The sequence below is a fragment of the Psammomys obesus genome, unplaced genomic scaffold (genome assembly GCF_907164565.1).
Source record: "Psammomys obesus unplaced genomic scaffold, mPsaObe1.curated_primary_1811, whole genome shotgun sequence".
Lineage (NCBI taxonomy): Eukaryota > Metazoa > Chordata > Mammalia > Rodentia > Muridae > Psammomys > Psammomys obesus.
In genome coordinates this window covers 4,025,391-4,052,549 of record NW_026593947.1, presented here as the reverse complement: position 1 = coordinate 4,052,549, position 27,159 = coordinate 4,025,391, and the positions used below count along the sequence as shown (strand labels likewise).

The window sequence follows — 27,159 nt, the reverse complement described above, 5'->3', positions numbered from 1 at the left end:
TCTGACCTTTGGTAATTTGAACTGTTTGCCTTAGTGGTAGAATGTTTAGATGTTTGCACAAAATAAAAAAAACAAAAATCAAAACATTGTTTTGGAGGATTAAAAATAGAAGGTTGTGTGAATGTGTGTGGTTTCCTGTATATGTGCATGTGGACCGACTGGCTCTACAGTGCTAGATCTGCCCTGTAAGTTAAGCCCCGCTGCAATGGTCACCCGAGTGTTTGCTAGCTGCATGCATTGCGTGGATAACACTGCTTTCCAGTGACAACAGCCATGGAAGCGCACTGTGGTTACCAGCGCCAGAACACGTTTGTGTGTTCTCGAATGTCTGCAGAGCCACTGTGTGTGTGAGCTGCCTAAAGAGAAGAAGGTGCCGCTCTCAGCCTGCTGGGCGCACAGGCTAAACAACTGAGGAGTGATAGAATATGCCGTCGTTTGTTTGTTTGTTTCTTTCTTTCTTCATTTCTTTCCGTCAAATTGCTGCTTCTGTTGTGGAAGACACAAACATTTCCATTTCAGCAGTTTGTCAGCTTTGTTAATGTTGGGCCAAAAAAAAAAAAAAAAAAAAAAACAAAAACCATGTTATAAAAAAATGAAACATCTATAGCTTTTGGGGCAACAAAAGTTAAATGTGTGGGTACCCTATTTATATACTGCTATAAAGTATTTTTTGAAGAAAGATGCGCAGCAAGCCTATTACCTACATCAGATTTTTTCATCCTAGATACTAGGAATATAAAAATGAGTAGATACATTTAACCATAGCATTCTGATTCATTCATTAAACAGCACAAACTTGGGCTGGAGAGATGGCTCAGAGGTTAAGAGCACTGGCTGTTCTTCCAAGGGTCCTGAGTTCAATTCCCAGCACCGCATGGTGGCTCACAACTATCTATAGTGAGATCTGGTGCCCTCTCTGGCACGTGGGCACACATGCAGGCAGAATACTGTGTAAATAATAAATATAAAGTATTAAAAAATAACTACAAACAAAATTTCTAAAAAAACAAAACAAAAAAGCAGAAACTTTGGTTTCATGGAGTTTATCTGTTAATGTTTATTTAAACTATCACTTGCCAGCTGGCTGTAGTGGCGCACGCCTGTAATCCCAGCTCTCGAGGCAGGTGGATCTCTTTGAGTTCAAGGCCAGCCTGGTCTACAAATTAAGTTCTGGACAGCCAAGGCTACACACAGAAACCTTGTCTCAAAAACAAAAACAAAAAATAAAAAACCAACAAACAAAACAAACTACCATCACTTATCTTGCCATGTGAGAACATAAGTTATGTGGTCAAAGTATAAGGATTTTGAACTAGTGTTGATTCAAGTTCTGTTGAACCTTCTGGTTGAAAAGGGAAGCGTTATGTTTTGAAATCTTTGCCAGAATTTTAGTCATATCTTTAATAATGATACTTGTCTCCGGCACCCTTCTCCCCCAAAAAAGTGGGGTGGGGGAAAGAAAGTTTACTTTTTCCTGTTAATTTTTCCTTTATCAGAAGTCAACGGGCCTTTTATTCAGATCAATTGATGTATTTGAGTATTTTACCAAAGCTGATTATTGCAGCTTTGCAGCACGTCTCCAGTTGGGGTGGTGTCAGTGCTCCGCCCTCACGTGGCCCTTCTGCATCTTCCGCTGTTTCACTTGAGATGTCGGGTCGGCTTGTTGATGACCACAGACTGGCTCGCTGAGATCTCCACTGAGACTGCATTGGCTCTGTAGATCAGGCCGGGAGAACTGGCACTGGGCAATAAGGTGTCCTCTGTCCAGACATAGGAACTGTTCGGCCACTCATTCCCTTTTCCTCTGCTGTCTGTCATCAAAGCGCCGTAGTTTCCTTCTTACAGCCCGAGGCACAGCTGTGTAGATTTAAATGTCAGATTGATTTCGGGGCGCGCAAATGTGGATGATGCCGTGTTTCTGACTTCAGATTCCACCTGTGCATTGCTGGTACGGGACGACCAACCTGTCTCCATTAATTAGTCCCACGACTTACGGTCTTGCTGAAAATGCTTCCAGACTTTTTGTTGTCGTTTTCACACACTATAACGAAGGTGGTTTTGTTTTTCCTTTCTAGTCCATGTAACTTTTGTTCCCTTTCCTTATCACATTAACTAGGACTCTCGATCCAGTGTGGGAGGGATGGACCTCTTACCTTGTTTCTCATCAGTAGCAGTTGAATTCTCCTGTTTGAACTGCAGATGTAGCTCAGACACTCTTTGTCAGCTTAGTTTGCTGAGTCTCTGCCCCAAGGGAGTGTTGGGTTCTGTCAGGGGCCTGTGTACATTGTTTGATATGGTCACAAGTGCTTCGTTGATGCTTATTTGTCTAGACAACCACTTTGTGTACATTCCTGGATTTGAATTGGTAGAATTTTGTTGAAGATTTTTGCATCTGTTTATGGAAATGTTCTTATATAGTTTTGTTTTCTGTTATCCACCAGCCAGTTCCTTTCACTTACTGCCCACAGTTACGAGGTGCCCGTCACAGAACTGAGGAGCCACCGAGCTCCCAGAACCCACTTGCACGCTGGGAATGGGCACAGAATGGCACGCTGGGAGTGGCCACGGTCCGCACTCCTGCAGAAGTGGGGCGCCCGTAGGAAGGCATCCTCTGTGCTTTGACACACTCCAAAGGGCTCTCCTCCGCGAGCAGGAGATCCTGGTGGGTTAGCATCACTCTGGGCGGTGATGACTGAAGCCGGTGGAGGCAGCATGGGTGAGCTCCTACAGCAAACTGTGCTGCTTCTGCAGAGGGTGAGGAGGGAAAATGGACTGTAGGCTAGCCTGGGCTACATAGATGACCCTATTCCCAAAGCGAGCGTGCAAACAAAGGAACCTGCACAATTCCTCCTTGAGGATTCATTCACGAAGCTCTGGAACTGGCAAACCTCATGAATGCAGAGCAGCTGCTCATTGCTGTGAAACTGCTAAAGCGATAGCGTCGATACTCTAAACAAATTGTCTCCCCCGCAACATCAGGCAATTCCTTAGATTTATTGATAAATTGCCTTTCATTGCTTTGAATTTCCTGCTTTTTTTTTTTTTTTTTTTTTTTTTTTTTATCCTTAATAATGAGTTGTTTAGAATGCTTTCTTTCAAGAGAAGTTTCTCACAGTGGAGAATTCCTGCCATACCAGATACCAAGCAACATTTGCACCCCTTGTTGGGGAAGCAGGCTTGTCTGACGCCATCGCAGTCTTGGCCTTCTTCTCTTCCTTGCTGGGCATTCGCTGCAGCATGGACATCAGGAAGTTTCTCCTTCAAACAGAGGAAGATTAGGTTCAGTTTGAGGTCAGCCCTGGAGTTCAGGCCTCTGCTCACTCCTCTCCCCAGGCTGTCGCAGGAGAAGGTAGTCCTATTCCACCTGGCATTCTATTCAGGGAGCTGGCTTCTGCTGGGGCATCCACATCAGTGCAGAACTCGGAGCCTCTCACTCGCGGAGAACGCGGAGTCTCTTGGGAGACTCCTGTCTCCCCAGACACCCATGGTGACAGATGTACCCATCCTCAGAGGCATGCTGCCCTTGCACCCCAAAGCCTCTAAAGACCATGTGCATGCGTCTCTCAGTGCCTGGGTTCAAATGTGCCCCTGGCCATGTCAGTTCTGTGAAAACAATTGCTGCGGTTGTTCTTTCAAGGTGGGCCTTGATAAAAACAAAAATTTTAAGAAAGAAATCTATGATATGTTAAGTTAAAATGTGTCGATAAGAGTCTTGTAAAGGCTGGGGCATGCTGATTGAAAAGCATATGCTCTTTTCATTTATAGATGAATTATTAGAGACTTGGCATTAACTTTCCTCTGCCCCCGAGAAGCCCTCTGTCCTGGCACCCAAGCCGGGCGGGAGCCTCCTAGTCCTCCACTTGTCTGTGTAGCGGGCCTGCAGGTGCGGTCAGCAGCTCCTCCTGCCCAAGGAGGCATGTGGGAGCCGTGTGGGGAGCCGTGGACCTGAGGTGGGAATGCAAGGTTGCAGCCAGAGGCGTGACGCGTGAACCTCACAGGGTGATCCGGGATGGAGGAGCCTCTCCGGAGCCCAGCCATGTCCAGCTAGGGTGTTGAGTTGCTAGGCATTCAGGGCAGACCTGCCGCAGTCTGGGTGTCAGGAAGCTTATAAGGCCATCTTCTGTGGGGAAAGAGTGGAGGAAGGCACAGGAGCCTGAGGGTGGCATCGCCTGTAGGTAGCGGCTGGGTCAGGACAGTAGAGAATGGCCCAGAAGACAGGTGGGGGTGCCATCTTGCCAGCACCTCCCTAGGGTCACCTCTGCAGGGCCCATGAGGGCTCGTCCCTGCTCTCCCAGGGGCAGTGGTGACCCAGGCGCACCCTTTCCCCACTGAGGTCTTATGTTCATGCTTCGGGCTGTGGCCTTGGAATGATGGGCAAGAGGTATTCCTACATCCTCTTACTGTTCATCCAGCGCTTCCTCTAGCTTGCCTCCACTAGCCATCAGAGACAGGACAGCAGTGGGTGACAGGCTAGGAAGGCCATCAGGTCCATTTCAGGTCCTTGGGGATGGCATTGGAGGGGCTGCCTTCAAGGGCTGTGTAGGAAGAGCCTTGGCTTTGGTTATAGGCTTCCTGTTTCTGGCTGCCTCAGCCTCCTTTCCTGGTGTGCTGCAGCAGTAGAGAGAGCACCAGTGTGAAGCTGTGCTCTTCCAAGTCAGGCCAGGATCTGGCCAGCTTTATCTTAGCTTCAGGCTGCTTGGTCCAGGGTGAGCCCACAGTGGTAAATCAGGGGTCGGCAAGGGTTTGTGGCATGCTGGGTATCTAGGACGTGAGAGTAAGAGCCAGCAGGTGGCCAGGGCTACGACCAAGGAATTTGGGATCCTGTCTTACGGGGACATGAAGATGGGAGTAATACCAGCGTGAATGGGAACCGTTGGGCCAGCACTCCTTGGAGGACATGGTCTTGGAGGTGGCCTTCGGCTGGTTGTATGTGATTTCAGGAGAGGCAGGGAGCCCTGTAGGCCTGCCTGAGGTGTGGGTGAGGACGTGCCAGCTCTTCTGCTCCCGCCAGGCAGTGTGGTCTGAGACGACACTGCCTGTGGGTCCCTGTGGCACCTCATTTTTATGGCGGGTCCCAGCAGGCACAGCAGCGCACAGCTCAGCTTGAAGGCCATGCCTGCGAGGCGTCCAGTCCTCAAGCGGACCTGCTGGAGTGTGTTCACAGTGCTGGCAACGGGCATCTGCTCCGCACAGGCTCGGGGGGTGTGCCTGTGGTTCTCAGGCCGTCTGAGTGCACACTTTATTTTCCTCTTGTGAAATCTTACCTCAGGCTTAGCCATTGCCCCCAGGTGGGGGTTGGGCAGGAGCTCTGATTAGTGACTGGAGCCTTTTCCTTGATCCTCTTTCTCAGCCTATCACAGGATTGATGTATTTTTTTTTTTCATGAAACTTGTGCTTTCCCAAAACATAACATTTTAAGATGTTAGAAGTGCAGATGGCCTGTGACTTGGTTTTCAGCTCATTGTTTTGTGGCCTGTGCTGCCTAGTTCTCAGCTCTCTGCAGCTGGCTGCCTGCCTGTCTGCGTGGGCCCCACTTAGAGGGCACAGGCTAGGCTGGGATGAGTCGGAGCGTGTTCCCTGAGCTTCCCCCTCTGCTTTTTCCTGTCACTGTCCTAGGAGTCTCCAACCTGACAATTCTGCATGACACACACCGATCCCTATGGTTTCCTGAGCCCGGTGCTTTTCAGATTACGGGTTTCGAACCATCATTATATGATAAAGCCAATTTTATGTCACACCCACATGAGAACAGAGGCTGTGCCTCCCCTCTTCTGCGGATGACTGTTACGCTGTGAGGCTCTAGCTGTTTGTATGAATGTCTCCTGACTTCTGAGTGGTGATGTGCCATACGCCACAGCCGAACCTCTCTCTGCAGCCCCCTCGGCTTCCTCACATCCTACCATACTTTCTGGAAGGAAGTGGCTGCGTGTCCTGGGAGGGTCATGGTCAGAGGGAGGAGTGCTGAAGAGTAGTGGCGGCCGCTGAGGTATCGCAGGGGCTCTTGACCTCAGCTCAGACGGGCCTTCTGTGGGGCCTTCTGTTCCCCAGGCTTAGATTCAGTTTCCTGGTCTGTCTCCCTCATCCTCAGAACATGACTGCTTCAGTGAGGCCAGGCCAGAGTCTGCCTTTGTTCTTCTGTGTCTATGGGTCTGGCATGATGCCAGCATATGACCAGTGCCTCAGAGACATGGGTAAGGGTGTGAGTTGCCCTACAGTTTCATGGCCTGACATACCACATAAAACCCTCTCCATGACCACGTGTCACTCCCAGAGAGGGCATGAGAGTCTCCACTACAGGGAGAGTGCCAACAGGAAGGGGTTGACACAAGACTAATGAATGTCTGGGAGAGGGACAGGCTCTTCTGAACCTCTTCCCCAGGAGAAGACATGTGTGAGGAGTGCTGGGTCCTGTCTGCCCATCGGTGTCTCTCACAGCCACACTCTGCACCTCTCTGCAGGGCCAGGCGTTCTAACAGCTGCCTAGAGGAGGCCCCACAGGAGGCTGGGGACACACCCTTTCTTACGGGGTGGCGTTTGCTGTACAGTGGGAATGTGTCTGTCTCCTATGTGAGTGAATCTGCTGACCGTAGCAGGATTCTGAGAAGTGTATTTAGGTGTGTATGTGCGGGGTGTTGTAGGAGTGAGCACAACACCCAGAGCTCAGTGGTGTTCAGCGGCTTAGGACCCTTATCGCAGGGAGGGAGGAGGGAGTGTGATGGATGATTCAAGGGAGAGAACAGACGCAGAGCTGGCCATGGTGGCAGGAGGGTCGGGAGGCTAGCTCACCCCTACCCACCTGGTGAGTTTGAGAGACTGTCTTTAAAACCAGCCGCCCACAAGAAAAGGATATGAGACACTGACAGTTCCTTCCCTCCTGCCATCCTAGCCGCTGCCCTTCTCCTGGAGGTAGCCCACGTGCCTCGACTTGCCTCCGCTGCTGAGCACTTTCAGTACCATGTCAGGGTGGCCCTCCTCCAACCCACACAGTCTAAACATTTATTCTTGAGGTGCCAGGTTGCACAGTCGAGTAGTTTATTAACTTACACACATTGTCTCCTTTGCTGGTCTGGGATGCTTTGGGGACATGACTGAAATGCTTGGGAAGGTGAACAAAGTCCATCCCCTTCACAGAGAGAACCAGTGCCAGAGTTGCCGGCTCTGTCTTGGGAAGCTTTGGCTGAAGCCTGAGCTCCAGGCCTTTCGGGCTACAGAGTCTCAGCTTCCCATAGGACAGTGCTCAGGGCTGTCTTCAGCTACTTCTCTGATTAAAATTGCCATCTTATAAACAAGCTCAGGCCCCTGTTTTATGACTTAACGCTTATTCCCATCTCTGACAAAGCTCTGGTCTTGTATCCACTTGTCCCACCACCTCTGTTCTGCTTTTCCAGGGAAAGTCCGTTGGCCAGACTTCAACCAGGAGGCGTACATTGGTGGGACAATGGTTCGCTCTGGGCAGGACCCCTATGCACGCAACAAGTTCAACCAGGTGGAGAGTGACAAGCTAAGGATGGACAGGAGCATCCCTGACACCCGGCATGACCAGTAAGTCCCTCCGCGCACGGGGCCAGAGCTGGAGAGCCCTGTCGCACTGGCGCTTCACCCGTGTGGTGTTGCCGAAGCAGGAAGGGCCCTGAAGTATGAGGCTCACGCCCCTTGGTGGTTTGCAGAGGCAGCGGACTGCTGGCCAGCAGAAGAGTCAGGAGCAAGCTGTGTTGGCCTCAGACTTTCTGGTCTCTTAGTGTTGGAGGCTGCACTCATGAAACACTGTTCACAATCCAGGAAGAGGGAAAGCCTGAACTTCTGGTTAGTGGGCAGCTGTAGTTGGAACCTTCTGGAAAACCAGAGGAGCTCTTCACTAACTTCATATCAGAGTTGAGGGGAGCCAGGAGGCGGGCGGGCAGCGGAGAGTGCTTCACTCCTGGTGTCATGGAGAAGGGCCATCCGTGTGCTCCTCTGCTTTCCAGGACTTGGTCGGGTGGTGCCCTGACTCCACCAAACTCGGCGTGTGGCATCCTTACACACCGGCGATTATTCTGCCACCATTTACAAGGAAAGTGGTACTCATAGCCTTGCTCATCTCCCCATAATTTTCTTCATGTCCCAGAGGGGAAAACAGAGGCACTGGGCTAGGAGCTACTGACACAGGCTGGGAAGGCCAGTGATTGTAGTCACCTAGGATACAAGCTGTGGCCATGTTTGCAAGGGGCTTTCTAGATTAGGTGCATTGAGGCGGGCTCAGCTCAAATGTAGGCAGACTGGAACTGCGAGCTGGGGTCCCCGGCTGAGTCCCAGAGAGCGCAGGCCGAGCACCACATTGGGCTTTCCTGGCAGACGTCATGTGACCTGCCTCACGTTTCTGGCGTGTGCCTTCCCACCACGCTAAAGTGCACTGTGAGCCAGATACCCCTTCTTTCCTCATGTCATCAGAGCCGTTGCCACAGAGTGAGGGAAATAACTGATACAGGGTTTCAGCCTGGGAACAGGGCTCGGAGGAGTCACGGTAAAAACATCCCCGGCCACCTGAGCTGACTGAAGCTCGATCTCCGTGTGACTGTGGAGCTTTGTGTTCACCAGCTGGTGCTGAGCTGGTTTCTCACTTTTGAGCAGGAGAAGGTGTGATTCGGGGCTTGTCGGCCTGGGAATGGGGTCTGAGCGGCCACCACCATTGTGTGCTTCTCAGATTCCCTCTGTCCCTACAGACACATTATCTTCCAATATTTCTGGAACGATTATTTGTCCAAACCGATCTTTGATTATCCCTCCCAGGATGGGTTGGTTTCTGCCCGGCCTGTGATGGCCTCCTTTGCCTGTGTTAATGATCCGCTGGGGCCTTCCCATTGGTTGGATCGGGTAAATTAAATCCTGTGCAGACCCTGACAGGCTTCTGGAAGGGAGAGTTGGCTGCTGTCCTCGTTGGCCCCAGGAGCCCCTCTCTCAGCATCAGTGGAGAACTTTTTCCTTGGTCCCCTGAGATCTCTTTCCTGTGAGGGTCTGGCGTCTAACCCTGAAGACATGTACGGCAGAAACCAGCCTTCTGTGACCGCGGAGCTGGAAGTGGAGCGGTGAAAGCGGATTCAGGATGAGGTCCCCAGAACCTTGTCCGCCTGGTCCACCTGGTTGATGCCCCAGGCCCATTCAGTGCTTTGTCTGTGGCTTCTGTCCCCTGCAGAGTGACAAGACAGTGGTTTTCTGTGAGCCTTTGGCCTCACGGGACCCCATTAGAAGGCTCCTCTCCCTCTGGCAGCAGCCATGGAAGCTGGGTCTTTATGGGTGCACCGACATGTTGAGGTCCCAACCTTCCAAAGTGTCTGTGTTTGGACATAGGTTCTTTATTAGATGCAGTTAAGGTGAAGTAAGTTGTGAGAATGGGGTCCTGATTCAGTGAGAGGACAGAGGGACAAAGCAGAGGGGGAGGACTGAGAGAGACTGAGCGGGAGATGGTCGCCACACGGAGGACGTGCTGGAAGGTGGCTGGCCATCTGTCAGCCCAGAGAGGCCATCCTGAGTGCCCGCCTTGACCACAGGAAGGCCCGTGTGAGAGAAGCATACAGCAGGGAAGGCCGCTTTGGGGCAGGGGTCAGCCATGGGGGAGGTGTCATGTCCTGAATGACTCAGGGGTTACTGTGTCTGTGGGTCCCTGAGCCTTCATGACATCCCTCAGCAATGGGGTGTCACTGATGCCAGGCAGGTGTCTTTGCTCGAGGGGCTTCTGTGAAGACAGCAGTCAGCTTTAAGCAGGATGGGAAGCTTGGGGGTGTCTCCTCTCCCTCAGGAGCCCAAGATGATTCACTTTAAGGTTGTTTCTGTTGGGAAGCCAGCAAACCTGCATGGAAACACCTTGTCAGGGGGTTCTTTTCCTTGCTGGCCAGGCACCCCTCCCCATCCCCGTATTGACCACTAAATCCCATACATCTGAAAGTTGTCTGGTGCAGACTCCCTCAGCCTTCCAGCACTACGTCAGTTTCAAAGTTGCACCCGCTTCTTTTTATCTTGAATTTCAAATGGGACTTTGAAGTGTGCTTGCATGTCGCACTGTGAAAGTTGGTCCTGAGATGAGGGTGTCCTGTGTGTCCCCAGAGGAGCACCTGCCCACAGACCTGGCTGTCCAGCATGCTCAGGTTGCAGTGTGGTTACACTGGTATTTCAAGAGTTCGGTTGTAACCAGCGGCCAGAAGGTCTGGCTGTAAACAGGTCACACTTGCAGTCTTTGAGGCTCTTACACTCTTGAGGATGCCACCAGTCTCCAGAAGATGTAGGTTGGTTGGGTGCTGGTGTTCTGAGTGTGTTTACTCTCTGGCCATCAGTGTTGGCCGTGTTCTGAGAGGGTCTGGCCATGACTGGAACTGTGAGCTGGTCTAGCCCAAACTCTGCTGTTGTTCTGGAGGTTACACACTGCCAGTGCCGAGCGAGGGCCTGCACAGGAGCCTGCCAGCACAGAGGGAGGCCCTCGCAGGATGGTCACTGTGGGACTTTGCGGCTTTCCTGGGTGAGGGCAGCCAGCCCCTAGCGCGGCTGAGGAAACGGAGGGCCGTTGGGACTGCCACAGCTTATGAGTGTGTATTGCTGGCCTAACATCTGTCAGCTGGGGAGGCGTCGCCTGGGGTGGGAAGCACCTGTGTGTGTCCCCATGTCGCCGGGCAGCCAGCCTTGGAGGCCATGCCCTCCGGGGAGGGAGTGTGAGTGTGGCTGAAGCACAGGGCAGGCCTTCTCTGTCCCATGTGCATTGTTTCTCTCCATCAGGGTACACTGGTCTGAGGTAGGTAGGTCTGGGACTTCACCCTGTGTTCCCCAAAGCCCTGACCTGGGGCTCACCTGGCCGGCAGACTGGAGATGGTCCTGGTGGGCGAACCCCCTGGTGGCTTTCCTGTCTCCCTCCTCGGAGCGGTTTGGAGTAGGCATGTGTAAGGTGTGGCTGATGGGTGGAGACACAGGGAAGTGGCTGGGTCACGAGGACTCTGATGTTGTCGGGGTGTTGAATGGGCTGCTGGGAGGGAACAGAACCTACCAAGTGGGGCTTGGTTGAAGGAAGTGAGGCCCTGGGGACTGAGTTGCCTCAATTCTCTTCCCTTCTGTGCCCCGTGCTTCCGGACAGCTGTAAGGTAAGCAGAACAGCTTTGCCCGTTCTGCCTTACCACAGACCCTCAGGGGTAGGCCAGGTGGCCAGGGGCTGGAGCTTCTAAAACTAGGGCCCGAAAGAAACCTTTCCTCCTTTGGGTTTACTTCTGTGGCTCTTTTGTCATGTAGTGGGCAGCTGACAAATGCCACCGGCAGGAGTGTGTCTTGGCCAGGGCAGGCAGCTGAGACCGTCAGGGTACCATCTTGAATCTCAGTAGTGCTTGTCCCTGGGAGGCCAGAGGATTATGAAGTCACTTATAAGACCACAAACACCATGCCAGGGCTAACCCCAACACCCTTAAAAGTTTGAGTTCTCAGCTGCGCTGCTGCCCTCTCAGAGCTTGGCTGCTGGACTCAGCTGCCTTGCTGGCCTGCTCTAGCGTCTTTTATGGCCCTAGCTTTAGGCATGTGACCTGCATGTCCGTAAAATCAGAAAGCACTGAGTATTGCCAGCTTGCAAGGGAAGCTGCCTTCTGTGGCTCAGATGGCAGGGTCCTGAGAAGCTGGAGGAGGGCTGGCTTTCCTTGTCCATTTTGGCTCTAGTCCAGAGGGGAAGGACCTGCCATCCATCAGTGTGTTCTCCCTTTCGGTTCCCTTCATGGTTCAGCGCAGACTGTTCTCTTCCTGTACAAGCCCCCTTCCCTTTGGACCCTTTCAGTTTGACTGTGCCAGCTTCCTGAAGGCCTGGAGGGAGGCAGTGCCCGCCACATTTATCGGCAAGCATACCCCACATGCACAGCTGCAGCTGGGGCTCAGTTTCTCCACCTGTTAGGCTGGGTAGAAGTACGTGATGTACGTCAGTAATGCCCATTCCATTTCTTAGTCTTTGGTCCTTTCTTCATTGGTCCTGGCCCTTCATGATAGCAGCAGGCACATCTCTCACCCCACCGTGGTTCTGCAGCCTGGTGAAACAGCCCATGGCTGAGCAGCTGTCACCTGGTAAGGCTGACCAGCACTGGACACTTACCTGGATCCCGAGCTTTTTGTCTGAGATTTGCTGCTCAGCTTTTCTTCTTCCCGTTGGTCACACTTGTGTGAAATCTCCATCATTGGCTCTGCTTCCTGTACAGATCCTTGAACCTTCTATGTGAAGTGTATAAGGTAGCCTTTAGTTCACTTTCCAAGCTCTGACAAGCTTCGTCTTATGGCAGGACATGTGTGTTTGATATGTGCTCTGGAGAACTGAGTTCAAGGCCAGTATCTCACTGGGTTCCAAGTCCTGCCTGTGGTATCCTTTCTCTTGTTCTGCTTCTAGGTGTTTCTTTTGTCAGCTAAAGTTTCAACTGTGATAAACTAGAGTCCAAGATGAGTGAACATTTTTGAGCAGCATACCCCCCTACCCTCTTGTTCTCTGTGCACAGTCTCTCTCTCTCTCTCTCTCTCTCACACACACACACACACACACACACACACACACACACACACACACACAGAGAGAGAGAGAGAGAACACTGCTCAGGACACCTTGAGTGTCCTCAGCTTCAGTAAATACCGTTCATAGTCATCCAGTTATCTGTGTTCCCATCTTCATTCCTGTACTTCCCCTTCCTGCCTGGGACCGTTGTCCATCCTTGTCCCATAAGCATTTCACAGTGGCTCCTCTGGTACCAACTCACAGGCAGTAGATCCTGTTGTCTGAAGGCATGTGTTTCACTTTCATTTTTGAGATGTCCCTCTCCCATCTGAGAGGGCTGCCTTCTTGGATGCGGGTGCTTCTGTGTCTTTATTTGCCCTTCGGTCACTCTCTGCTTCTGCAGAAGATTAACTGTGACTTGTTCTCTGAGCGGCAGTCTGTCTGATTACAGTTGCACTTTAAGATATGTGTCTGCGTTCCCTTTTTAGGAATGTGTAAGAACTTGCCAACTTTGCTTTCTGGGACTTGAGCCTGTTGGGGTTGGAGCCCCCGTAGCTCCCTTCTGCCATCCTTGCGTGCCCCTCCTCTCGCTCCGAGATCTGGTCACATTCTTGTTGGGTATTTCCACTGGCCCTCTGCCTTCTTCTATTCTTGTTTTTACTGCTCTGTCTCCATGTAGCCTGCTCCTGCTCAGTGACTCCTGCGTGTCAGTATTAAGTCTGTAGACGGAGAATACGTAGAATTGCCGTGTTCTGGTGGTGAAGAGGTACAGAGGTATTTGAAGGCTATAGCTGGTGTTTCCATCTCCAAGGAAGACACACTTTGCAGATAAGATAGGCAGGTCATTTTTGTGCCATGCAGAACTGAACCTCAGGCTGGGTTTCCAGTGGATTGGGTGGGGGCATGTCTGGAAGGTTCAATGTCTTTCTCCTCTAGGAAGCAGCTAGGATCCCACCCTAATCCCATGCCATTGTTGTCAGTCCTGACCTGGGTCTGGCCTCCCCAGCCCAGGGTTGGCCTCCTGTCCTGTTGGGTATTTTGGCCTGGCAGGGGAGGGGAGGGCAGCAGGAGTGCCGGCCCCACCCTCTTGGTGCACCTGGCTGCGTGCCAGCTTTCAGAACTCTCAAGGCGTTTGATGCATCTCATCCCTACCTTTCTGCTTTCCGTGAGTAGTTTTGTCCAGAGCAAAGAACTTTATTGTCGCTGAATGCAGAGGAGCACCTGAGTGTTTGGTTTAAAGTCCTAATTCAGTCTAAAATGAACGGTTCCTGCATTTCATCCTGAGCAGCAGTGTAAACAGGGTACATGAGTAAACAGAAGTGTCATTGACACAGAAATGGGCGATGTGGCTTTTGTTAGTAGCTCTGTCAGTTGTTACTGTCAGACCGAGGTGGAGATGACCTCTGACCCTGGGTTTTTATCTGCAAAGCAGTCTCAGTATAGCTATGACTGTCTCTTAGCTGTCAGTAAGCTCAGACATCTGTGAAAATATGAAAAGGCTTGTGAGCCCCTGGCTACAGTGCAGGTGTCAGTCATTGCTGGCCTGTGACCAGCGGCTGGTGTGAATCAGTTTGAGTAGACCAAGCTGTGCCCTGGGAAGCTTTGTACTTGACTGATGTGGCCAACCTCGAGGACTGACCCTGAATAGGCTGGCTCCCTTCGTTAGTATGTGGGCCATTCTGCAGCAGATCAGCAGAAAAGCCATCTGAGGAAACACCTTTGAAGCTGTGACCCTGCCTACTGCTGAGGGAATCAGAGCAGGAAAATCAGACGCGGTGGGATGGCTTGCCGAAGCAGGTCAGTGCAAGCTCCTCCGTCAGCTGCTCACTTAAAGCCTTCGCTTCACCGCCCGAGGAGACCTGATGGATGTGTTTGTTTGCAGTACTGGAATTGAACCTGGGCCTCACACGGTCAAGGCAAGCACCTCCCTAGGGTGTGTCTCCAGCCCTCTGTTCACCTTGTATTTTGAGACAGGGTCTCACCAGCTGGCTTCAGCCGACTTTGAACTCACCTGTAGGCCAGGTGAACCTTAAACTTGGCCTCCTTCTGCTTCAGCCTCCTGAGAATCAAGGCTTAGGAAACAGCACCAGGCCCCGCTCATTTGTGGCGTAGGAGGGCGACAGTGACTCGAGGGCCTTTCTGCATCAGGTGCTCTACGCTCCCACAGTCTATGGCTGCCCAGAGCCCACTTCAGTCTAAAGGAGTAGATGTTCAGACCTGTACAGCATGGCCGGAGTGTGAGAGCCCATTCCGTGTGCACGTGTGTACTGTGTGGATGAACGTGTGTGCGCGCCTGGGCACTTATATAGGGAAGGGAGTTCCAGAGGCACACTGTTTGGACATCGGCTTGTCCTGCCCATCTAGGCGCATTCATGCCATAGTCACAGAATGCGGTGCTCACCAGGAGTTAGAAGTGTGTCTTGAAGTGTGTCTTTCCATTCCAGAGGACCACAGATCAGGGCCTGTGGGTCTGTTGTCTGGAGAGGGGCTGGTTTCTGCTCCCAGGTTGGCACCCTGGGTGCTGTGTGCTCTAGGAGAGGGAAGCAGAAGGTCGAGGGGTCAAAGGTCCTCTTACTGTCCGGTAAGAGCAACGGTGCCTGGGCTTGCGCTTTCATATGAAGGGCTTTCACCAGCACTGTAGGCCCTGCTGGTGAATTTGGCGTGGATCAAAATCTGCTATGCAATGTGATGAAGAGTTGCCCGTCGAGGCTTGTTTTCCCTGTCGTGCTGTGGTCGCAGTGGGAAACTGTGGGCCCTATCTAACGAGAAGGGGGAACCGTGTGTGAGGACGGATCTCGCTGCTTCACACAGAACAGCCAGTATCACCTCGCAGGCGCCTGCAGCCTCTGGGAAGCCTGTGCTTTGGCTGTTTCTGTGGCTGGGAGCTCGGGAGCCGGCTGCCATCAAAGTGCCGCAGCCACCCAGGACTCTGGTTTCTCTGTCACGGCATGCCCCCTGGAGGCCTGCACACAGTGGTGTCCTCAGGCAGAGGCTCCTTGCCTTCAGCCGAGGGCTTCCTACTTGTCTCGTGCTTGACTTTAGTGCTGCTAGGCCATGGAAATCAGTAAGATGACGGCAGCGACAGTATTGGTGGCAAGCACAATGGCGGCCCCACCGCCGGTGGCCTTCTCTCCGCCGATAGGAAGAGCCTTGCAACCTCCCCTTGTCCTCCTTTCTTTAAATACCTCTGGCTTCTTAGACCGCTTTTTAAGTTATTATTTTGAGAGTGTATTTTTTAAGTAGGTACATCTGTTGTGTTTTTAAAAAGCAAAAAGGAAACCACATCAGAAAGCTAAAGAGCACACACAGCTCTTAAGGATGTCCCTCTGTCCCCATCCTGCTGTTGCTCATTGCGAGGGGCGCCCAGTGCCCATCTGCCTCTGCGCCTCAGTTGGGGAGCATTCCTGGGGTTTTGCAGCTGTAGCTTCCATCTTCTGTGCCGCCAGCTCGTGCTCATGTAAGTAGCTCGTGGGGGTGAACCAGGAAGATGGAATGTGGAAGGGCAGCAAGCTGCTTGGTTCTGACAGGGTCCCAGCACTCATTCTGCATGGGGCCTACACTCTCAGTGACTCTGAGTTCTGAGTTAGGCTCCTAAGTGAGACTTTCTGGGGCCAGTGCCCTTGCCTCCTTTCTCCTTCCACTAGTGGTTGTGATAAACTTTGTGAAATGAATGCAGGGCAGAGGCACACGTCTCTTTCGGTGCCTAAGAAAGGATTCTTTGCAAAAGGACTTGTTTGTTAAATGCCATCTGTGACCCTCAGCTGTACCTGTGGCTGCTTTAATCATGCTAATCCTTTGTTGGCTCCTAAGAGGTCGCCCACGGATGCTGGCATTTGGTGACCTTTTGTTTTACAGGAATAGCTCAGGAGAGTGTCTTCCCAGCAGATTGTAAGTCCTCCTGACGGTGCTGTGCATGCTTGCACTATGCTCCCCAGTTGTGGTGAAGCCTCCATCTTCCTCCTACTCTCTCTCGCTCTTGAGAACCAAGCTCCTATTCCTCTGGCATTTGCCCACTTTCTCAGTGGCCTCTGTGTAGACTCTGTGTTGTGTGTGTCCCTCTGCAGAGCTGCCCCCTGGTCCTCACATGGTGTTGTTACCTTGACATCGAAGCAGCCATCACTACCCTCATAAGGCTTTCAGTATTGGGTGAGAGGGGGCAGCTTGCCAGGGTACATGCGCAGTTAGTTGAGGGGCGGAGACCTCTTGAGTTGTGTCACCTCCAAGAAGCAGCCCACAGCCCTGTTACCCAAGATCGCTGGTTCTCCAGCTGCATTTGCTCTTCCCTCAGGGCCACATTTGGGGTGAATCCATGTTTGCCCACTTCTTTTTGGGCAGCTCTGTAACAGCGCACTGGGCTGTGCCAGCCTCTGAGTGCTGGCTTGGGGTTTAGCTGCAGCCCTGTGTTCTTGTGTTAGGAAATCAGTGTTATCATTGCAGTTATTTTTAAGCCTACTTTAAAATAACCAAAATATCTTATTTCCCACTTGTCTGGAGTTCTGAGGGGCTTTTTGTTTTTTGTTTTTTTTAAATCCAGTGTGTGTTTAGCATACACTGCACACAGCAGTTTCACAATTGGATGGTTTTTTTTGTTTTTGTTTTTGTTTTTTTCTTACTGTTAGTTTAAACTGAAGTTGTTGGTATTTTCCCTCCCCACCTTTATCACTCGGGAGTTGGATGTTATAGCCTCATGATGTTTTTTCTTGTCTGGTCCTGGTGGTCTTGGCGTTGTCATCCCTGGCTCTGTAGCCGGGGGTTTTGCTCCAGATGTTTCGTGAAGCAGGCATCACACTTGGTTCCTACAGCAGGCTTACAGGGTCGGCACACCTGTTACTGTGTTGGTGAGACCACTGGGAATCAGGAATCTGAGTAAGCCGAGTGAGGGGGGGTGGGGCAGTGTGAACATGGCTGCCTGCAGGGCCATGTCCTCATGTCCCTCACTTCATGTGTGTGTGTGTGTACATACCCGTGTTCAACTTAGATCGGCCAGAGGTAGGGTGTCTTCCTTAGTGCCTCACCACTTTATTTTTCGAGGTAGAGTCTCTCCCTTAACCTGCAGCTCATTGATTTGGTTAGGCTAGCCGGCTCTCGAGCTCCACGGCTCTGCCCTCCATGCTGGGATCACCTGCTCCTGGCTTTTTCCCTGGGTTCTCAGGCTGGTGTGGAAGGGCTTCACTGACTGAGCCCTACTCCCAGCCCCCGTGCCGTCTTTCTCACATACTTTGTAGGTGGGTTTAACGAGTTTTAAAGTCCCCAGACCTGCCTCAGAGTGCACGAGAGCCCTGCTGCAGCACCCTGCCTGGGTGTGCCGGAAACCTTGATCCAGGCCTGCCTCCACCTCATCCCAGGCTCTGCTGAAGCGACGGCAGTGCTGTGATCTGCCGTGGGGGAGGGTGCACCCACGGTTGTGCCGTTATCAACATAGAGTAGCCGTTGTGTGACATTTTCATTTTGCCACATGATGTGGGCTGCATGGCGCTAACAGGCTGCTTTGTTCTCGTTTGTTTCTGCTCTGTATGGGCTGAGCCAGGGTTTGCTCATGCTCGGCCACTGAGCCACACCCAGCTCTGTTTTCACTTTTCATTTTTAAACAGAGCCCACGAGGCTCCCATTCGGTAGCCAGGCCGAGCCGAAGCTTGCCATCCCTCTGCCTCGGCAGCCTGTCCCACAGGGGCCGTCATTTATCCGTGCTCTGTGTGAGGTCTTCTGTTGTTTTCTTTTCAGAGTGCCATTTTACCTTGATTCTGTGCCTTGGTTCTTTTCCCGTTCCTGTAACAGAGAACCTGCAGCTGAATCAGTTCTGAAGGTGAAAGTTCTTCAGCTCGTAGGTCTGGAGGCTGCCAACCCAAGAACACGGAGAGGCTGCTGCTGGCCTCAGTGGGATCCGGCTGGCCTAGTTCCTGTCACCATGGGGGAAAAGTGGGCAGGGCTCCCGTGCTCCTACCTCCTCCTCCCTCCTCTGGACATCATGGATCTGCTCCCAGCCTCTTTTCTGACCTTAAAGTTAGTTACCTTTTTAAGGATGCTCTGCTTTATTGTTCCCTCTGGTTGGTTAACAAAGTTTGTTTTTCACTTGTAACTCAATTAGTTGCCATTTTTAGCAAAAGTAGTAATTAGAAAAGTATTGGTTTAACAGTAAGAATAAAACTGTGCCTGTTTGTATGGGGACTGGAGAGATGGCTCAGAGGTTAAGAGCACTGGCTGCTCTTCCAGAGGTCCTGAGTTCAATTCCTAGCAACCACATGGTAGCTCACAACCATCTATAATGAGAGCTGTATACATCGTAAATAAATAAATCTTTTTTAAAAAAAAAAAAAGCTTAAAAAACACTGTACCTGTTTTTAACAAGAAGCACATACATTTTTCTCTATCTTACCCACTTTTTGTTTTGCTTGATATGTGGGATTAGATAGATTATTATAATTACCTTAATTTTTGTGATTTTATTTATTTATTTTTAAATTGCGTGTGCTTGAGTGTTTTGTGTGCTTGTGTCTTTGTACTACTGTGAGAGCCACTGGAGGCCTGACATCCAGGTACATTCGGTTGTGGGTTAGGAGCCATCGTGTGGGTGCTGGGAATTGAACCCCAGTCACCTGGGCAGGCAGCCAGCGCTCTCAACCACTGAGTCATCTCTTCAGCCCCTGTAACCATCTTTAAGAGATGTTTATTTGGGGATGGAAAGAGTTCATGTGTCTCTTGCAGAGGACCCTGGTGTATTTCCCGGCATCTGCATCAGGTGGCTCAGGAAAGCTCCAGGGTGTGATGCCCTCTCCTGGCCTCTGAGGGCACTGCATATACACTTGTAGATGTGTAATTAAAATGTTTGTTTGAAGTGTTTGTACACTCAGCTTAAACTGCACTGGGGTGAGATAGTTTTAGGCTTCTTCCTGTTTTATGCCCCAGCTTATTTATTATTACCTCTTTGAATTTTTATTACATCTTTTGAATTTATTTGTGTGTGTGCTCTGCACCCGTGATAGTACATGCATAGAAATCAAGAGGATGAGTTGCAGGAGATGGTTCTCTCTTTCCACTGTCTGGATCTCAGGAATTGAACCCCAGTTGCCAGGCTTGGTGTAAGTGGCTTTACCCAAGCCATCTTCCTGGTTGTGGCCCAGGTTCTCTGTGCAGTTTTGTGGGTTTGTGCAAGGCTCATCACATCACTGGAATGCTTGGGAGCCTTTGCTTTCCTGAGGGTGGCTCCGTAGCTGCACGGGAACACGTTGTTCACAGTGCACAGGCAGTCACTGAAGCTGTGGCTTTCCGTGACGTAGGGTGTGCACTGTTCGCGCTGTGTCATTGTTCCCTTCTGAATACTTCCGGGAGAAGCCCGAAGCCGGCCCGGCAGCAGGCATTTATGGTATGGGGATACTTGATGGAAATGAGACACTTTGTCACCTTGCAGGGAAGAAATCTTCAAGTGGCCACCTGAGACTGTTTGGGGCTGGGAACACTTCAGCCTTCCTCAGTGTTTTTCCAAGCGTTTGGTTTCCTGCCTCATCATCTTTTCCCATGTGCTCGCAGAAAGATTGCCACAGCTCCATACATCATGATTATTTTCAGACCAGCCACCAGGGGACAGAAATAGGCTTTTCTTCAGTGGCTCTCTTCTCTGATCTGGATGCTGATCTGTCTCCAAAGCCCCCAGGACTTCTGCTATAGTCCTTAGGCAAGACCTCAGCTGTGGCTGCTTTTGACCCGGGAATAAGGGAACTTTTCTTTGATCACTGGCTCACCCTCCCAGATCAGGGTCCTTAGGAACAGGGTGTAGACACACAGAGGCCTCCAGTGCACTAGAGATGAGCACTGGACTGAAGGACAGCAGCTGTTGATGTCAGAGCCCGGGTCTCGCTTATCTGTCATTGTGATTTGCCATTTTGTCATGAGAGGGAAGCTGATCTTCCAAAGACTCAAAAGACGTGCTCTTCACTCACTGCAACTGGGTTAAGAGAGCTTAGCAGGTCACAGCGGTGCTTGAGGAGATGGGTTAGCGACACTGTCCGTCCACAGTCTGGGGCCCAGCACCCCTCTGCTGCACAGCCACCTCCACACACCCAGCGATTAAATGCCTGTCTGTCCTTCATCTTTGACGACAAAGGGGCCAGCACAGCCTGCAGTTGCCAGCTGATCTATTTGCCAAACAGGCCAAACACAGAATGTTGAGGGCGTCTGTGGTCAGGCAGTTCCCAGACCACCTGCTGGGCAGAACCCATGATCTTGTAGGAAGAAAAACTGCCACAGCCGGGAGCCTCTGGCATTTGGCCTGGAGGAGATAGGCACAGGAGAGAAAGTAAGCCGCTCAACAGGGCAGTTCCTGGGAAGGTTGCCTTGGAGCCTCGCCATGTGGAGGCCGGAGGCGGAGAGCACACTGGAAACGAGCGAGAGGGTAGCTGCAGCTGAGGACCGAGGCGGGCGTCCGGTCATGCAGGGAAGGAACGGCTTGTGGGTCCTCTGCGGCTGAGCTCCTGGGAGGGCGGTGCCATCAGGAGGAAGGAGTGCAGAGCACGGCTCCTGCTCTGACTCTGAAATACCCCAGCCCAGCAAGTGCACGCTGCTGGTGAGGTGTGCGTGGCGAGAGTGCACCTCACAGAGCTCCGTCCAAGGCTGTTACTTTCTCTAAGTTGTCAGCTAAAATTTAGTGTCTAGAACACGGGAGACCGCAGAGATTGATGGTGGCCCTGACGGAAGAGTTCCACTGCCTCACCACAGCTCTGCTTGCAGAAAGCTCCTCATGCGGCTCCACATGTGCAGAGCCTCTTCCATGAGCTGGCACCACCTCCAGGGCTGTCCTTCTGAAGGGTGTCAGCCGGGCCGGTGGCCCTGGTGTGTGAGGGCTTCTGTCTTGTACCCTCAGCTTCCCCGAGGGCACAAAGCTTTCTGAGGCAGAGCAGCCATTAAGACAGGCTTCGTCTTGTGTCCTAGGGTGATGAACATGTGGTGCCAGGCCTGCGGGACACAGGAAGGCTGTTCTAGGCTGTGATGGTGATACGAGATGGACAGTCCCAGGGTGGATAGCGCTCGGCAGGCCTGCCACAGCCAGACCTTCAGGAGCTTAATTTCAGAGCAGGCTGCAAAGGTCATTAAATAGTTTAGGGTTTGGCTGCCTGGCTAGGTCTCAGGGCTGACTACGAGCCAGCCGGGGGCTGGGTGTCCTGCCCCTGCTGGTGGTGGCCCCAGAAGAGCATTTTGGTTAAGCAAACATTGTGTAACAGCTGGTTTGGCTCTCTTTGCTGTTTTCTCCCTTCTGTCTCCATTCCTGATTCACAAGGTATCCAGTTGCTCACCTAGGCTTCTTGGTGATTCCATAGCAACCACCATTAGCGGTGGGCAGAGTAAAGAGCTTGAGACCTTGCCCAGATCAGGATGAGCTGGGACTGTCCCCAGCGTGGCCATTCGCAGGTCTCATGGTGCCTGGGTCTGCTCTGCGTGCTGCTGGCTGTGGTCAGAGGCGGGGATGGCGGGACACAGCTGCCGTGGGTCGAATCTCTACATATTTCTTAAAATGACGTCGGTGTGAAGAGCTCTCAAAAACACCCAAAACTGATCTGGACGATGTAGCCACACAGCTCCTGGGGATTTGCCTAGAGGACATCCAAGCCAAGCTCACACACACACTAGCACACTGGTGTTCATAGCAGCCATGGTCCACAGGCCCCCACGAGCCGCCAGCATGGGAAAGGGCAAGGAACTGGGATTGTTCTCAACCAGAAAGAAGGGGCAGAGTCATGCCATTTGTAGGGAAATGGAAGCAGCTCGGTATGATCGTGGCGAGTGAATTAAGCCAGCTCAAAAGGGCAGACGTCACGTTTTCTCTCATTTGCGGATCCTAGACCTTATATAGATGGATAAAGTCATGTATGTATGTGTGACGTGAAAGTAGAAATGAAACTGTCTAGTTTGGAACATAGGAGACTCGTGAAGGAAGTGTAGGAAGCAAGCTGAGCCCAAATACTTGTATCTGAAAATTTGAAACAGTAATTTAAGAAAATGAATCTAGGGACAGCTGTTATGGCCCAGCGTGCACTTTTTGCATTGTTTGGGTCAGGGAAATGACAGAGCCAGGCGCCTGCATGTTTCTGAGCTCTGCACACAAGTCTGGTATCCCTAACCAGATCAGGCAGTGTGGTGCTCAGCTGTCCTTGGCTTTCCAGCAGCTCCTCATACTGGGCACCAACTCCTGAGGGGGAGCCTGTTTCCAGCCCCCCGAGTCAGTGGTCGGCTCTGGCGGGGCAAGAGGGCCGCCACACAGCAGGTAAATGGGCTGTTCCAGACTCCGGGAAACACTGTGTCAGGTGCCATTGCAGCCCCTGAGGTGGCTGAGGGGACTGGGCCAGAAGCACAGCAGTGTCAGGTGATAGACTGCTGAAGCGGCCACTTAAGTTCTTCCAGTTTTCGGGGCTTTTGACTGTTAGCAGTGTTGTGTGGCTCACATGAGTACAAGTGTCGGGTGAGTGGGAAAGTGGGAAGGGCAGCCGGGCTTCCCAGCCTCTTCTCTTTCCAGCATGGCTGCAGGAGCAGCCCTCAGCTCAGCACAGAGGGAAAGGCTCTCCACCATCTTCACAGAGCCAGGGTGGTGCCCCCAATTCCTCCTGACAGAGCAGAGCTCCCCATGCTTCCAGGTGAAGACTAAATTCATTCAAGTCAACTTTGTTCCTTAGAGGGGGCAGCCCGGTCTGTTCCCACTCAGGTTGGCAGAATGCTGGCTAACACTGAAGCAGAAGGGGGGGGGGACTAGAAAAATGCAACAACACAGAGGACTGTGCAGCTCCACCTCCAAGATCTGTCCCAAAGGTAGCCATTAGCAAAAACAGAGAATGTAGTTAAACAGTATTGTGGAGAGATACCCAGAGCAGCTAAGATCACAAGAAAACAGCAGGCACGCATCTATGCAGAGAAACGTGAATGGGTAATTTTCTAGGAAAATGATGTTACCAGAATCACTCAAGAAGTAAAGACATGAGCTGGGCATGATGGCACACACTTGCATGTCAGCGTGTGGGAGTCAGAACTAAAGCCATGTGACCTCAGGTCTGCAGTGGAGACCAGAGCTGGGAGTGACCCAGCCGCCAGATGGTGACCTCAACAGGTGGACAGCGTGGAGTGACACGGATGCAGGCTGCAGCTGTGCCTTCTTCCAACGGAGAGGAAGGGACAGTGTTTCTGCTCCTTGGAGGGACCCCCCCCCCCCGTTGTGGCCTCCTCCCCAGTGTGGCCTGCACAGAGCATGGTTGTGTGGCAAAGTGTGGCCAGGCGAGCAGTGGTTTTCTGTGTCCCTGTAGATTGATACAGGACTGTGTATGTGTGGCCTCGTGTCTGTGATTCATTAAAGGCATGCCTAGGAAAGACTGAGCACCAGGTCTGGGCTGATGGTTCCCTCCCTGACAGTGAGGGTTGGAAAGGGCACGGAAGGATAACTGTTGCCTTCGAGAGCTCGGAACCCAACGACAGCCTTGCAGACTGTAGAGACGGTCTACGGAGTGAAGGCAGTCTGCCTGTTACTGTCCCCACATGAACCCGTGAGCCAGTTAACTGACCACATTACCAATGTCTTGATGTCATGTAAGGTAACATAGGGGCCGCCATCACCCTTCTGACCTTACTGTCCCAGGACTTGACCCCCACCTTAGGCATGTGATGTGTTCTGATTAATTTCTCACTGTGCGCCCTCAGCTTCACCCTTAGGATACCCTGGATAATGCCTGGACCAGTAAGTCACACGGTCCCAAGGCCTGGTCCCAAGGACAAGTGTTAGTCTTTGCACGTGGCGCAGCAACGTGTAGGATCCCTCAGCCTGTGAAGGTAGCATTGCTCTGCCTCGGAGAGCCAACTGTGCCTTTGATGTGCTGTTGGAGAGGGCAAAAAGCCTGTGTGCAGAGTGAGAGCCATGTCCTTGAGAAGCAGGATTCTTCCAGAACTCTCTATAGCTAAAGATTTTTTTAAAACCTTGTAATTTTACTTTTAAATTTTCATATTTGTCATTGTATTTATGTAGCTTTCCCAGCCCCTCCACTGCCCCCCGATCCGTGACCTTTCTCTTAATTATGGTCACACACAGACACACATGCACGCGCTCGCATGTATGTAAACACAGCCTGCTGAGTCTATTTGACGTGTGTGTGCGTGTGCGTGCTTTATCTGTGTCTGGCTTGTCAAGTCGCCCTTTTAATTAAGGGCAGGAAGCTTATGTCCAGAAGGGTGATGTCAGTACCAAGTCTTTGGAGCCTCAAGTAAGCTGGGCCCCAAGTGTGTCTGGGAGAAGAGACCCAGCTGCGGCCTTCTCTTGCTGTCAGCTGTGCAGTCCGGCGTGGCTGGGAGAACGCACCCTCCAGCACCCGCTTCCCACTGCCTCTGCGGCAGCCAGGACAGGCTTCCAGGGCCATTTTTAAAGAGCTTCCCCTGGGGCCCTGCCTCAGTTGAGTGTGAGGCTTATCTGGATTTGTGCACACAGTCACTCTAACCTAAGGGGTGTGATCCTCCAGTTTGTCCGTGTTACTCCCTGCCTTGAGAACGGGATCCTGCTGACTGACGCCTCATGATTGCCAAGAGCGAGAGCTGTTGCCTCATGAATATGTAGGGGAGTTTTAATAAGATGGTGTGAAGCAGTGGCCTGCTTGTTCCAGAAAAGCTTCCAGAGGCGCAGGATACTTCCTGAAGCCCTGGGCGGGGGTGGGGGTGGGAGTGAGTTCACTGCAGAGAAGGGGAGGAGGAGAACAGGGCTTGACTGGATGGGCCCAGAACTGGCGATTTGAGAATGGTAGATGCCAGTCCATGATTCTTGCATTCTGCCCCTCTCTGCCCGCTAAGTCTCTTTGAGCCTTCTAACCCAGAGCTGCTGGCTCAGTCTCTCCCGCCGGACTGTGAGGACTCCTGGCTGCAGAGGTGGTATGCCTTAAAGCACGGAGCCCTCCCTCTTGTAGCACTACAGACTGGCCTCTTGATGGAGATTCATTGACAGTTGAAACTGCAGATTCTTCTTAAATCTAACTTCCTGCTAATTTTTGTCAGCTTGCTTGTCCACGAAGGCCCATCTACAGCAAGATCAGATGCTAGCTGAAGAATTTGTTTCCCACACCCCACAAACAACTGTTATATGATTTTTGTGTGTGTGATTAATTAAAAGGAACTTACTATAATGACTAAAATTAACCAAAGTTGCCCCGTCTGCAATTCCAGCCTAATTGCTTTGTAATTGCGCTGCGTTTCTTGCTTATGCTCCGACTCCGAGGCTCGGAGCTCATTTGTTGGTCCTAGGGAAGTGCACGTCTTATTCCTGCCCTCTGAACACCTCTGCTGGCGTCCAACAGCCCCTCATTGCATAGTGGAGCACTGCGCTGTGGCTGAGCTCCAGGGTGCCTCCTTTCCCACCGATCTCCATCCGAGTGTGTGGGGCCACAGAAGGCTGTGCTACCCAAAGAGATGCCATGGGCGTGGAGGGCGGGGACAGGGACTGGGCCAGCCTGGTTACAGGCCCCCTGCTCCATTCAGTCCGCCCTCCCCACCCTGCTGGGACTCAGGACTCCGGTTGCACTCACATGCAGCCAACAGTTTCCCAAGCCTCTCCCCAGCCTCTCGTGCTCCCAGGGGCTTGTGTGGAGACATGTTCTGTGCCAGCGTCCTCGAACTGGCCTGGAAGGAGTGTGCACATGCATTCTGCTGGCTGGAGCCTCCTCGCTGTGGCACTTGTCTTCAGCCAGGGCCCAGAGGGGCATGTCCTTACAACTGTCCTTCAGAGTCTCCTGTGACAGGCATCCACAGCATCCAATGAAGAGGTCCAGCGCCACCTGCCCCCTTTGCAGGCCTGAGTTGTTAGTAATCGTTGAGTCTTAGGCCCTAAGCTTGAGTTAGTTCTAATGTGCCTGCACACCTGCCAGTCCTGTTCCTTGAACAGAGTTACTGGGAGCAGGCTTGGCAGGCAGCGTGAAGGACTAAAGTCAGGGGGGTCCCTGGATACCGAGAGAGCCAGTCTCCCAAGCTGCATGTGCCTGTCACGGGCAGAACACAAGGTGAGAGAAAGGCAGTGGCATCTGTCAGCCGAGACCTGAGGCAGGTGCATGGCTGGGGGGTGTCTCCTGAAAGTGGGAGGAATCCGATGCTTTAGAACACGTGGTTTACATGGTACAAATCTGTTCTCAGTTCATACAGCTTGCAGAGCTCCCTGGCTGTCTCTGCTTCCATATGTCCGTCTGGGCCAGAACCTGCCACAGCTGGCAGGCTGAGCACAGTCTTCCGGTCTCGGCGGCGCGTTCTGCTCTCCTCATCAGTCAGGGCTGAGCCATCAGTCGTGCCCATCGTTCACAGGACAGTCTCTCTTTCTCCTCAGGTGTCAGCGCAAGCAGTGGAGGGTGGACCTGCCAGCCACCAGCGTGGTGATCACATTTCACAATGAAGCCAGGTCGGCCCTGCTGCGGACGGTAGTCAGGTGAGGCCTCTCCCGGGGGGGGGCATCTGGGGCACCTGGGCTGCCAAGCATGGGCACGGAGGAGCTGTTGGCAAAGCTGGGGACCGAAAGAGAGAAGAGGCTCAGGATAGCGCTCCTCCCTACCAGGCCCTGTCCCTCTCTTTCCTCAGCGTCCTTAAGAGGAGCCCACCCCATCTCATCAAGGAGATAATTCTGGTGGACGATTACAGCAATGACCGTGAGTTACTGTGTCAGCCGGCCTGGTTTGGGGTGTCTGGGTGGAGTGACTAAT

At 52.2% G+C, this 27,159-nt stretch overlaps 1 protein-coding gene across 2 annotated transcripts in view; it reads left to right on the top strand.

Moving 5' to 3' along the window:
• Galnt2 (polypeptide N-acetylgalactosaminyltransferase 2) overlaps positions 1 to 27,159 on the top strand; it is a 114,524-nt gene that overhangs the window by 64,211 nt on the left and 23,154 nt on the right. For both annotated transcript variants that reach the window (XM_055617540.1, XM_055617541.1), the window contains exons 3-5: positions 7,389 to 7,542; positions 26,790 to 26,888; positions 27,038 to 27,105. In XM_055617540.1, coding sequence (XP_055473515.1) covers positions 7,389 to 7,542; positions 26,790 to 26,888; positions 27,038 to 27,105 — 321 coding nt within the window. The remainder of the gene's footprint in view (positions 1 to 7,388; positions 7,543 to 26,789; positions 26,889 to 27,037; positions 27,106 to 27,159) is intronic.